Raw genomic sequence first — 14,035 nt, forward strand, 5'->3', positions numbered from 1 at the left:
ACCCCATGGACTGTGGCCTCCCTGTCCTTCACCATCTCCCAGAGTTTGCTCAAACTCATGTCCTCTGAGTCGATGATGCCATCCAACCATCTCATCCTCTGTTGCCCCCTCTCTTCTTTCCCTCAGTCTCCCCAGCATCAGGGTCTTTTTCAGTGAGTCAGCTCTTTGCATCAGGTGGCCAAAGTATTGGAGCTTCAGCGTCAGTCCTTCCAAAGGTTATTCAGGGTTGATTTCCTTTGGGATTGACTTGTTTGATCTCCTTGCTGTCCAGGGGACTCTCAAGAGTCTTCTCTAGCACCACAACTTGAAAGCATAAATTATTCAGTTCTCAGTCTTCTTTATGCTCCAACTCTCACATCCATACATGACGACTGGAAAAACCATGTCTTTGACTGTATGGACCCCTGTCAGCTAAGTGCTGTCTCTGCTTTTCAACATGCTGTCTAGGTTTGTCATAGATTTTCTTCCGAGTAAGCATCTTTTAATTTCGTGGCTGTAGTCACAGTCCACAGTGATTTTCAAGCCCAAGAAAATAAAATCTGCTGTTGTTTCCTCATTTTCTCCATCTATTGGCCATGAAGTGATGGGACCAGATGCCATGATCTTAGTTTTTTGTATGTTGAGTTTTAAGTCAGCTTTATCACTCTCCTCTTTCATCTTCATCAAGAGGGTCTTTAGTTCCTCTTTGCTTTCTGCCATTTGAGTGGTATTATCTGCATATCTGAGGTTGTTGATACTTCTCCCGGCAGTCTTGATGACAGCTTGAGCTTCACCCAGCCCGGCATTTCTCATGATGTGCTCTGCATATAAGGTAAATAAGCAGGGTGACAATATATACAGCCTTGACATACTCCTTTCTCATTTTGAACCGGTCTGTTGTTCCAACTCCAGTTCTATCCAGTCACGTGGCCACACCCAACTGCAAGGAAGCCTGGGAGATGCCGTCTAGCTCTGAGCCCAGGAAGTCAGCTGAGTCCAGGCTCCTCAGGGAAGGGCTCATCCCTAATGAAGGGAGACTTAAGCAAGATGCAGCCTTCGTCCCTCTGGGGATGCTGTCGTGCCTGGCTGTGACACGTGAAACTGCTGCTGACATCTTCTGTGAGCCTGAAGAGGAAGGCCACACCCTGAGGGAGACAGGCTGAAAAAGGCGTCCAGAAGGTGGAGAAGACGCCCATCGCACGACACCTGGAGGCGCTCCATTTGGGGATGTTACTCATGGGAAACAATGCCTCCTCGCACTTTTGAGGCCATTTTGAGTTCCAGCTTTTGTTATTTGTAGCCAAAAACATCTAAACAAATACAAAACTGCATTTAGTTCAGTTCAGTTCAGTCGCTCAGTCGTGCCTGACTCTTTGCGACCCCATGAATCGCAGCACACCAGCCCTCCCTGTCCATCACCAACTCCCGGAGTTCACCCAAACCCATGTCCATCGAGTCGGTGATGCCATCCAACCATCTCATCCTCTGTCGTCCCCTTCTCCTCCTGCCTTCAGTCTTTCCCAACATCAGGGTCTTTTCCAATGAGTCAGCTCTTCGCATCAGGTGGTCAAAATATTGGAGTTTCAGCTTCAACATCAGTCCTCCCAGTGAACACCCAGGGCTGATCGCCTTTAGGATGGACTGGTTGGATCTCCTTGCAGTCCAAGGGACTCTCAAGAGTCTTCTCCAACACCACAGTTCAAAAGCATCAATTCTTCTGTGCTCAGCTTTCTTTATGGTGCACTTAAGATAGTTTTAATACAAAAGGATAAGTAGAATAGAATATTTTCATTTGTAAATATTATACAATTTTAATAAGTTGGAGAATCTTAATATACCCAGGTTTTTTCCATAGTATCTGTTTTAGAAGTATAGGGACTTCCTCAGTGGTCCAGCAGTTAAGACTCCATCTTCCAATGCAGAGGGCACAGGTTTGATCCCTGGTTGCAGAACTAAGGTCCCACATGCCATGGGGTACCACCAAAAATTTAAAAATAGTAATAAAAGTATAGCTATGTATTTGGTTTTTTATACTGAGTGAAGGGGGGGACCAGAGATGACATTGGCCTAACCGGATAGCCCAGAAGAGCAGATGGGGTCTGTCATCACACATACGGACCAGGTGGGAGAAAGAGAATAATGAGCAGGGGGAAAGAGTCCAGCAAGTGATCCACACGGGGAGTCAAACACAATGACCAATTAAAAAGAGGGCCCCCAGAGTCTTAGCGGACAACAGGTTCACCCAAAGTCCTTGAAAAAAAGGGAGATGACTCTACAGAGTCAGTTCTCCGCTTCCTAAGAAGATGAGGCCCATCAGTGAGCCTATTGATTGTAATGAGGTGTTAATAAGGCAGGCAGTTTCCAGAAATGGCAACACACATCAATACACAACAATAGAAGAGTCCTGGTTTTATGCCGACAATACAGCGACTCATCACTTACTGGAAAAGCGTCTGATACAAATGGTTGCAAGAGACTAGAACCTGTATGAAAGATGCAAGTTTAAAAGACATTTTATTTGTCGTTTGTTTGTAACATGGGAAATTTAAGGACCAGAGGGAACATAGCCCCACGATCGGTAGGGAAGTTTTGAAATGTACAAACCAGATCTCAGTCCCAACCAGGAATTGGAGATGACAGCTCGAAGCCTGCAGCCCAGGATTGGCTAGACCTTACGGGCCCAGTGCAGCTGGCCAGAGAGGGTGGCCCAGTCTTAGTCTCAGAGTGCAGGGGAGACACTGACTGGCTGTCCAGACCTGAGACCAGGGAACCAGGTCGCCTGAAACGTAACTGTTTCTGTCACTGCTGTAAGGACTGAGGGTGCTACAAGGCCCAGAGGGCACTGGGCAGCCAGTCACAGGAGCAGGAAGGTCACAGTCACTAGGACCAGGGAGATTCCGGGACTCAGTGCATCCTGAAAGCAAAGCTGATTATAGATCCGCTGTGAGTAGGTTTGCCAGATGTAGCTAATAAAAATACAGGACACCCAGGTAAATTTAAATTTCAGATAAACTGCAAATAATGTGTCATGTAAGTGTATCTCATGCCCTAAGACATACTCATACTTGAAAAAATATTTGTTTATCTGACATTCAAATTTAGCTGGGTGGAGAAGGCAATGGCACCCCACTCCAGTACTCTTGCCTGGAGAATCCCATGGACGGAGGAGCCTGGTGGGCTGCAGTCCATGGGGTCGCTAGGAGTTGGACACGACTGAGTGATGTCACTTTCACGCATTGGAGAAGGCAATGGCAACCCACTCCAGTGTTCTTGCCTGGAGAATCCCAGGGATGGGGGAGCCTGGTGGGCTGCCATCTATGGGGTTGCACAGAGTCGGACACGACTGAAGCAACTTAGCAGCAGCAGCCTCTATTTTATCTGGCAATCCTACATATGAGTCCCTGGGTATATTAAGAGGTCTGCTAATTAGATGACATGTGTTCATTGAGTATCTACTATGGACACAGAATTGGGGTGGACTAACTGGATCTTCCCCCAAAACTCACTCTTTCTCAGTCTTTCTCCCAGTAGTGTCCACCGTGTCCACTGCTCACCTTCTCTCCCTTCCATCCATCAGTCAGCTCATCACTCAATTCTGTTAATTCGTCATCCAAAATGTCTCCTAAATCCATCCTGTTCTCATTGTATCTGTGGGCTACCAGGATGGCCTCGGAACTGGCAGCTGCCGTCACATCCTTCCAAGGCAGTCTCCAACAAACAGCTTAAGTGATCTTGTTCAAATATAATTCAGATCATGCTATTGTTGTTGTTGTTCAGTCGCTAAGTCATGTCTTTGCAACCCCATGGACAGCAGCATACCAGGCTTCCCTGTCCTCCATTATCTCCTGGAGTTTGCTCAAGTTCATGTCCATTAAGTCGGTAAGGTTATAGTCCTGCTTAAAATGCTGAAAATCCTCCATGCCTTCCCATGCCTTTAGGATGAATCTAAACTCCTTCACCTGGTCCACAAACCCTGGCAGCCTGGCGCTGCCTACCTCCTCCTCTACCAACCCCCAGCGTGGCTCCAGTCACTTCAGCCCTTCTTCCCATTTCTCAAGCCTGCCAACAATTGTTCTGCCTCAGGGTTCTCATCCTTGTGTTTGTTCTGCCTCTCTGATTAATTTTGGATGAGCCCTGGACTCAGATGCTTTTGTCCGGTTATTTATCTTAGAGCAATGTGATGTGATTGGAAGGCTTCTGATTAGACTGTATTTTTTGAAATCCTTGGACTTTCCTGGAGGTCCAGTGGTTAAGACTCTGTGCTTCCATGGCACAGGGCACTGGTTCAATCCCTGATCAGGGAACTAAGATCCCATATGCTGTGCAGCTCGGTCAAAAAAACAAATCAGAAATCCTGCTCCAATTAGGACCTCTAAATCTGCATGGATTGGGGAGAAATCTGTACCATGGATTTCAGTTTCTCCGTTTATTCTACAGGAAGTTTTTGTTGAACTGTCCCTCCAAGGGACTCGAGGAGCGTGAGTTGTGGAGAGACCAAGTGATGAACAGCTCAGTGGACTGTCGGGAAATATTTTCCATTCCTGATTCTTAGGACAAACTGATATCCTATCTGATGAAGCCAGTTTTCAAAGCCTAAGACAGAAACTTGCACAGGGTATGTTCTAATTAACATGAGATTGACTTGAGGGAAAGAGGCAGTATGGAAAAGAAGAAGAAGGAAAAAAAGCCTCACAATTCAGATTTAAAAAATGAAACTGCAGGGAACTTCCCTGGTGGTTCAGTGGGTCAGAATCTTTCTGCCAATGCAGGAGACATGGGTTCAATCCCTGGTTCAGGAAGATTCCCCATGACGAGGAGCAACTAAGCCTATGAACCACAACAGCTGAGCCCACGTGCCCTAGAGCCTGTGTTCCTCAACAAGAGAAGCCGTGGCAATGAGAAGCCCAAGTACCAAAGCCAGAGAATAGCCCCTACTCGACGTAACTAGAGAAAAGCCCACGAAGCAATGAAGACCCAGCCCAGCCAAAAATAAAGAAAATTAAAAGAATAAATGAAACTACATGCATGTCAAGAACTATTAAGAAATGAGGTTTTTTTTAATGTCTTTATAGAATCATGTCTCTACAGAATAAAAGAAGACGTTTAAATTTTAAAATTCTGTTTAGATGAAGTGTAAATGATAGAATTTGGGGAAGTCCCTGGTGGTTCAGTGGTTGGACTCAAAATTCTCACCACCAGGAGCCTGGGTTTGAGCCCTGGTCAGGGAACTGAAATCTCTCAAGCTTCGAGGCGTGGTCAAAAAAAAAAAAATAGAATTTGACTAGCTGAAACAGTTTCAAGAAAGTTAAGTCACTGTAGAAATAAGCAGTAATTTTTAGAATACTTTGAGCTTAAAGGAAAGTTTTTTTTCTTCTTTTCCATAATGCCTCTTTCCCTCAAGTCAATTCCATGTTAATAACATACCCCGCACAAGTTTCTGTCTTAGGCTTTAAAAACTGGCTTCATCAGATAGGATATCAATTTATCCTAAGAATCAGGAATGAAAAATATTTCCCGACAGTCCACTGAGCTGTTCATCCCTTGGTCTCTCCACAACTCACGTTCCTATACAGTCCCTTGGAGGGACAGTTCAGCAATTCTTCCTGGAAAATCAAAGGGATAAACTGAAATCTATGGTACAGATTTCCCTAGCATCTTGGGGCTTAGAAGTTCCCATCACGCTAATGCATGGACTCTGGGCTTTTTTCTCTCATAGGATGACTCTGAGGTCCCATTTACTGAAGAGGATTATCGAAGAAGAAAGCAACATCCTAATTTTCTGGACCACATAAATGCTGAAAAAATGGTTCTCAAATTTGGGAAAAACGTAAGTCTCAAGTAGTAGAACCTTTTGAGTAGGAAAAGCTCTTTTGGAACCTGCTTGCAATGCCCCTGCTCAGGACCATTCCACATGCTCTGCATACATATCTTAGCTGGCTCCCTCTCTCTGCATTTAGGTCCCATGTCCTTACACTCACAGACCTCCAAGCTTCAGGCTCCCTCAGAGAGGCCGTGTCCTGGCCCAAGTTCTGGCCCAGCCCCCTAAGATGGAAGCCTTATATGGGGTCCTCAGCAGAGCCCAATGTAGATCCAAAAGGTCCAGAAGAAGCAAATAACTCAAGTGGGAATGTGTGTGTGTTTGCCCAAGGTCTTCGTTCCCCAATCAGAGATTGAACCCTGTCCCTTGGCAGTGAAAGCACCAAATCCTAGCCTCTGGATTTTCAGGGAATTCCCTCTAAGATGAGGTTTATATGCACTTTTCAGAGTAGCTGTAAGAAATAAATGAGATAGAGTCTGGGAAAAGGGGAAAATGCAGTTTCCTCTTCCTCATTCCCACTTTGGGGCTTCCCAGGTGATTCAGTGGTAAAGAATCTGCCTGCCTATGCAGGGGACATGGTTTCTGTCCCTGGGTCGGGAATATCCCCTGAAGAAGGAAATGGCAACCTACTCCAGTATTCTTGCTTGGGAAATCTCATGGACAGAGGAACCTGATGGGCTACAGTCCGTGGAGTCACAGAAGAATCAGACATGACTTAGCAAACAAACAGCAACAACATGTGGGGTCTAGTTCACCAGCCGCGCCCCCTGCATTAGGAGCGTAGAGTTTTAGCCACACAGGGAAAGCCCTGTGTACGTACATAATTTTTCTAATTTCACAAATGCAGACTTTGTGGGAAAGAGGTGTCAAGTGGTAGGGAGCTGTGACTGAAACCTGGATCCATCAGACAGCAAAGCCTGTGGGTTTTGTTATTTTTTTCCTGACTCCAAAACTCCACCATTCAATAGAGTTGATCTTAACACATCTATGTCACTGATTGTTGACATACCTCTAGCTGAGAATTCAACAAAGATAATAGCTTGTTAGCCTTCACTTGCAGAAAATTTTTATCATTTTGAAATCCATATATTGTAAAATTTTTTAATTTCTCTATATCAAAGTATATGACAGGGATGCCTTGGTGATGAATAAACAGTAACAAGCTAAAAACTGAAAGCTTGCTTACCAGGCACTATGCCAGATGTATTACTTACAGTACCTCATGTAATCCTCATATACCTCACAGGTAATCCTCACAATGTTGTGAATTAAGTGATATTATCATTAGCCTCGTTTAACTTACCTAGCATTTGTATGGAACCCCCAAACCTCTAAGTTTTCATCCACTGCTGTTTTCCCATAGTCACGAGACCGTCAGTAATGGTAGGTAATTATAGTTCTAAGACGACACCTAGTGGTCTCAGAGAATATTACAGTAGGAACTCTGTTCCCAAAACTGTGCTACTAGTAAATTTCTTTCTTTTTTACTTTGGCGATACAAACACTGTGAATATAAAATATTTGAAGAAAAAAAATATGAGTTTAGGAATTCTAATCCATTAACTTATGATCTTAGCCAAGTCATTCAACTTTTGGAGTTAAGTAGGTAATATAATGGAGAAGGCAACGGCACCCCACTCCAGGAGAATCCCAGGGACAGGGGAGCCTGGTGGGCTGCTGTCTATGGGGTTGCACAGAGTCGAACACAACTGAAGCGACTTAGCAGCAGCAGCAGGTAATATAAAAGGGTTTAGACTAGACAATCTAAATTTCTTCCAGCTCCAAATCCTGTATTATATTAAACCTGTCCCAATGGAAAATCCATGATTTCTTGATCACTGGTTGAGAAGGCATGATCACACATGCAAAAATAATGGAAGTGACTGTTAGTCGCTCAGTCGTGCCCAACTCTTTGAGACCCTGTGGACTACAGCCCACCAGGGTCCTCTGTCCGTGGGATTTACCAGACAAGGATACTGGAGTGGGTTGCCATTTCTTCTCCAGGGGATCTTCCCAACCCAGAGATCGAACCCGGGTCTCCTGCACTGCAAGCAGATTCTTTACCGACTGAGCTACGACGGAATGTGAATGACAATCTAAAATGGAGAAATAAGGGAATTCCCTGGCGGCCCAGTGTTTGGGACTCTGCATTTTCACTGCACGGGGCATGGGCTCAACCCCTGGTCAGGGAACTAAGATCCGGAGTGCCTGGGCAATGTAGCCATAAATAAATAAATAAAATGGAGAAATAGCATCATCTTAGTATCTTTTTTTATTATAAAAACATGACATATGTCCCATGCTCTAAATGACACAATCAAAATTTAGGTTTTTTTGTCCCTATTTTTCTTTTTAAATTTTTTCTTGATTAAAATATAGGTAATATACAATGTTATCCCAATCTCTGCTGTACAGCCAAGAGACTCAGGTATACACACACATGCATTCATTTTTTATTTTCTTTTCCATTATGGTTTATTACAAGATATGGAATACAGTTCCCTGTGCTATACAGTGGGATCTGTTGTTTACCCACTCTAAATGTAATAGTTTACATCTACCAACACCAAACTCCCAGTACACCCCTCTTTCTTTTCCCTTTCTCCTTGAAACCACAGTCTATTCTATATGTCTGTGAGCCTGTTTCTGTTCTATAGATAAGTTCATTTGTGTCATATTTTAGATTCCATGTGTAAGTGATATCATATGTATTTGTCTTTCTCTTTCTGACTTCCTTCACCAAGTATGATTATCTCTAGCTGCAAATGGCATTATTTAGTTCTTTTTTAGGGCTGATAGTATTCCATGGTATATATGTACCACATCTTTATCCATTCCTCTGTTAATTATCCCAAGCTTTGTTAACCACTCTTTTCTGAACAATTAGGAAATAAGGTTGCTCTGGCCAATGTGTTCATCCTACTAACTCTTCTTTAACCTAGTGTTTTTTATCAAGTAGATAGACCTTTGGAAAGAATCTTGTAACTCACATCCGTTAAGATCCTACTGTGTACCAGGCACTGTGGGTAGGAGCTGGTCTCACAGCCATGAACAACACAGACGTGGTCACTGCGTTCCTGGGGCTGGTTGTCCAGTATTTATCTACTGTCACTACATCAGCAGCCATCACATTCATAGTTACAAGCTATACTATAAACACAAGACTGTGGACCAATTTTGGAGAAGGAAATGGCAGCCCACTCCAGTGTTCTTGCCTGGAGAATCCCAGGGACGGGGGAGCCTGGTGGGCTGCCGTCTATGGGGTCGCACAGAGTCGGACGCGACTGAAGCAACTTAGCACCAGCAGCAGCAGTGGGCCAATTTAGCATTTTGAGACAAGTTCATAAGCTTTTTAAATCCTTTGCGGACTTTTGTTATCACGTTCTCTAGGACAGGCAGGAAAAGCTTGGGGACCTGGTCACCTTGCCCTTGCCTTGTACAGGAACATAGATCAATTACAATTCCCTGTTGGCTCAGCTGGTAAAGAATCCACCTGCAATGCAGGAGACCTGGGTTCAATCCCTGGGTTGGGAAGATCCGCTGGAGAAGGGAAAGGCTACCCACTCCAGTATTCTGGCCTGGAGAAATCCATGGACTGTATAGTCCATGGACTTGCAAAGAGTCAGACAGGACTGAACGACTTTCACTTTTCACAAAGTTCACTCAAAGACCCCAGTTCTCTCATACTGGTGGTGGGGGGTGCGGGGTGTTCCCATCTCTACTTGGGTTCCATCTTCACTTGGGTTCCATCTTCATTTCACAATTCTCTCTTCAACTTAGCAACATCCAGCCTCCCCAAATCGAATCTCAGTGGTGATAGGGTGGGGGGTGTCTGTACTGATAATTGTACTTCGAACACCAATGAGCGTGCTCTAATCAGCTGAAGGATTAACAGGAGGCCAGGCACACAAAATATGTTAGGAGTTTTTGAAAGAGGTGATAGACTTACTAAACTGCTCATTTTAAAAAATATCACTAAAATAATCTGATTCACTGCGATTTATAATAATACATTTAGCTTTTCTTTTGTATTTTATCTCATAGGTCAGAAAATTCGCCACTTACGTAGTTGCTGCTGGACTTCAGTATGGAATGGAAGGAGGCATCTTGCATGCTTTTTTTAAGGTATGACTTTTCTATAACTATGAGGATTTTTTTTTTAAGATGGCAAATTTCTATTTATTTTTTTCTAATTTATTTATTTTTCATTAAAAAGAAAATCTTTCCCAGGGTTGGGCCATTCAATCCCATGACTGGTGCCACTGACTTAAACATCAGTGTCCAGTGGAACTCCCTCTCCCTCTGCAGGTCCAGCACCTCAACTTGCATATTTCACAAATCCAAACTGTATCTATGGTCACTTCCAAAATCTGCAGCTCTTCCTGGGGCCCCATATCAGAAAAGTGGGCCACCTTGCACCCAGCTACACCAACCAAAGCCCAACTCCTCCCTCCTTCTCGTCCACCACGAGATCCCCAAGCCCCATGGAGACAATCTCCCCAGAATCTCCCTTTCTTCAACCCAGCACTCCCAACTCCCCACCCACCAACTAGGCGAAACCCTCTCTCGTCCTCACCTGTCGTGGCTTAGGTCTCTCCATTTAAACTCTTACTTCCCATCATCCCTTCACAAGAAAGTGAAAGTGGAAGTGTTAGTCACTCCATCGTGTCCAACTCTTTGCGACCCCATGGACTGTATGTAGCCCACCAGGCTCCTCTGTCCATGGGATTCTCCAGGCAAGAATACTGGGGTGGGTTGCCATTCCCTCTCCAGGGGATCCTAAAGCAAATCCAGTCATTTCACTTCCCTGCTTAAAGCCCTGAAATGGTTTTCCCCAAGTCTAAAATATCCAGTGATCTGCTGAGGCCCCCACCCCTACCTCTTTCATTCAGGATAGTTAAACAGTACCCAGACTATCTATTTACTGAAATGTTTAATGAAGGGAAAAGACAAGGATTTGGACTCTGTGAAGATCATGGTTCAAATTCAGTGTAAAGGACTTATCAGAAGTCTAATTCCTGGAAGGTACTTCATCCACTAAGCATTTCATCTACAAACTGATGATAATAACCCCCAACCAGTGGGGGTACTTTGAAATTTTAGTTCTCATAACAATGAAAATTAAAGACATTGTACATACTGCAGTATGTTCTGTCTATGTAGATAACAGGCAGATGACTACTAAAGACAGCTAATGAAAAGTATTTCAGCCCTGAGGTTGCACTTTATTTCTTTTAATAGGATTTGATTAACTAAATCTCATCAGAACTGATTTATAAAACATCTTAAGCTGATTACTTCATCAGTTAGATAGATCTTCTTGGATGTCTCCAGCTATGGCTGTCTTTGTGAGCTGTAATAGGCACATGGAACTGGGGAAAAACGCTTTTGATTTTCTTTATTTTAGCTAGCTTGGTTGGGTGAAGTCCCTGCATTACCAGTGTTTGGAGATGGAACAAATGTCATTCCAGCCATTCACGTTCTTGATCTAGCAGGGTAAGTGTTCTCCCAGCCGTGTGACTGCCCTAGAATTAACTGACCGATGCGTTTGTTTCTTACCAAGTGCTAAGATCCTCATGTATATTATTGTATTTCTTCACAACAACCCTAAGTAAACGGTACTTTTATCAGCTCCACTTTGAAATAGTGTCTGTCTGATGAAATACTATTGAAATAGTGTCTGGTGAAATAGTGTCTGTTATCTAAGAGTTCCCCACTTCCGACAGCAAGTTCAAGTTCAAGTTCAAGTTCACCCTAGGAGCAGAGTTGCACATCTTCCAGTGTTTTTCAGACTCACAGAGTATCCTCAGATCCCCATATCCTTCTTTGCACATGCTGACTTAAACACTAGGTAAGAGATAGGTTCAATTTATTTGCAATTCATCACATCTGCATTTCAAGTTCCAAGAGCTTCATTCTGTTATCCCCTTGGCTCACCCCACAGGAGGAACCAGTGCCTCTCTGAGAGTCTTTCTGGTTTCTTTTTCTTTCTCTCTCTCTTTTTTAAATTTGGCCATGTGGCTAGTGGAAACTTAGTTCCCTGACCAGGGATAGAACCCATGCCCCCTGCAGTGAAAGCGTGGAGCCCTAACCACTGGACTGCTAGGGAATTCCCCCTCTCTGGTTTCTAGATCCCTCTCTTTCTCTCCATTAGTCAATTAGTCCCAATCCCAGGCAGTATTTACTGGGAAACAATGAGACTTAAACTTCAGGACGCTTCCCCTGCGTGGGTCCCTTCCACAGCCCTAAACTTAATCTTCATTACTGTTCTCAAAGAAGGATTCCCTAAGCTTCAGATTCCACTCAAAACCTCAATCTGCTCCAGGCCACATTAACACGGAACACGGTGAGGCTGAGACAGACTCTTCTTTTCTGCAGAAACTTTACATTACCACGTTATCAAGTTTTAAAGATGTGAAAGCATCTTACATTATTAAATTAATTAAATTATTCCCATTACACAAGGACTCAGGGGCCCTCTTGGTAGAATTTTTTTCCCTGCTAATATCTTGAAGATTGTCAATTATTTAACAAAGGAAGAAGCTAAAAGAGGCAATGTTCTGTGAAATTAATATAAAACAAATATGAAATAGAGATTTAGACAGGTGCATTTGTTTTATTTCCATTTGACTAGAAAGGGAGCCACGATAGAGGTAGAATCCACAGTCTCGTGACAATCTTCTCTTCACTGTTGTTTCTCGGGAATTGTTTTTCATCTGTGTGCAAATCCCTGCTCTGCCTCAGTAGCTGTGTGAGTTTGGGGAAGTTGCTTAACTTTTCTGGGTCTGATTTTCTCATTTGTGAGATGGGGATGATAATAGGCTTCCTTGAGTGTTGTGAGAATTCAGTGGGGTAAAACCTGGGGTAGCCCACAGCACAGGGTTGATGGCATTAAGCCCTCAGAAATGTTGGCCATCTTTCATTATTAATCCAAGGTGGGAAGTCTAAGCCGCTCCATGCTATGTGACTTAAGGAGTCATAGCTTCTGTGAATTCGTGTCTTACTTTGTGAAAGACCTTCCCCAAAGCACTGTCATGAGACTTCATTGAGGTACTGGGTGAACGGACTTCATCGACACAAGTCCTGACAGGGCTCAGCTACTCTTGTAAGCGGATGGATCTGGTTTCCAATCCTGGCCCTTCTACCTTCCCAGTAACTCTTCAGCCCAAGAAATGTCACTTAACTCTTTACCAGCTTCCTCCTCTGTAGCCTGGGGACCATAATTCCAACCTTGACCTTGTTGGAAAATGAAAGTGAGATAATCCACTAAATCGTCAAAGCCCCTGGCCCATGGGGGTAGCGATCAGCGAATCCTATTCACATAAACAAACATCTCCTGTATTTATTCCCTCTGGGGATGATGCTCCCTGGGGGTCTGCAGAGTGATGGGGGTAGCAATCAGCGAATCCTATTCACATAAACATCTCCTGTATTTATTCCCTCTGGGGATGATGCTCCCTGGGGGTCTGCAGAGTGATACAGAACATCATAGACCACGTGCCGAAGCTCCGCTACCTGGTGGCTGTGGACGAGTCAGTTCACACCCTGGAAGACTTTGTCAAGGTACAGCTGTGTCATCCCAGGCTGGATGGCATCTCTTAAATCATTTTACCCCAGCCCCTCAAGGTGGAATCAGGGGTGCTAACAAGATTGGGTGCGGGGTGGGGGTGGGGACTAAAATCAAATATCCTTAAACCCAAGCTTGGCCTTCCCTGGTGGCTCAGTGGTAAAGAATCCGCCTGCCAATGCAGGAGACTTGGGTTCAATCCCTGCATCAGTAAGAGCCCCTGGAGAAGGAAATGGCAACCCATTCTAGTGTTCTTGCCTGGGAAATCCCATGGACAGAGGAGCCTGGCAGGCTACAGTCCACAGGGTCTGTACAACAACAAAACCAAAGCTTACTATTTGCATCTGCAGTATACATATGCTTGAAGAAGGAAATGGCAACCCACTCCAGTATTCTTGCCTGGAGAATCCCAGGGACGGGGGAGCCTGGTGGGCTGCCGTCTATGGGGTTGCACAGAGTCGGACACGACTGAAGCGACTTAGCAGCAGTAGCAGCAGCATACATATGCTGGGAAATTACAACCATGATAGTCTCTCTCCAGTATATGCACGGAAAGGAGCAGAAAAGGCCACTGTAGGGTTCAGACACAAATCACACACCGGACTACTAGAATCTGTGACCTGTGCCCCAGAGTACTGATAATGGTCAAGTTCTCCAAATCTACTGGCAGC

At 44.3% G+C, this 14,035-nt stretch overlaps 1 protein-coding gene across 4 annotated transcripts in view; it reads left to right on the plus strand.

Moving 5' to 3' along the window:
- Positions 1 to 14,035, plus strand: part of AK7 (adenylate kinase 7) — a 69,968-nt gene that overhangs the window by 28,309 nt on the left and 27,624 nt on the right. For all 4 annotated transcript variants that reach the window (XM_055556214.1, XM_055556215.1, XM_055556218.1 and 1 more), the window contains exons 5-8: positions 5,696 to 5,806; positions 9,842 to 9,922; positions 11,205 to 11,293; positions 13,270 to 13,360. In XM_055556214.1, the coding sequence (XP_055412189.1) occupies positions 5,696 to 5,806; positions 9,842 to 9,922; positions 11,205 to 11,293; positions 13,270 to 13,360 (372 nt within the window). The remainder of the gene's footprint in view (positions 1 to 5,695; positions 5,807 to 9,841; positions 9,923 to 11,204; positions 11,294 to 13,269; positions 13,361 to 14,035) is intronic.

The sequence above is a fragment of the Bubalus kerabau genome, chromosome 19 (genome assembly GCF_029407905.1).
Source record: "Bubalus kerabau isolate K-KA32 ecotype Philippines breed swamp buffalo chromosome 19, PCC_UOA_SB_1v2, whole genome shotgun sequence".
NCBI lineage: Eukaryota > Metazoa > Chordata > Mammalia > Artiodactyla > Bovidae > Bubalus > Bubalus kerabau.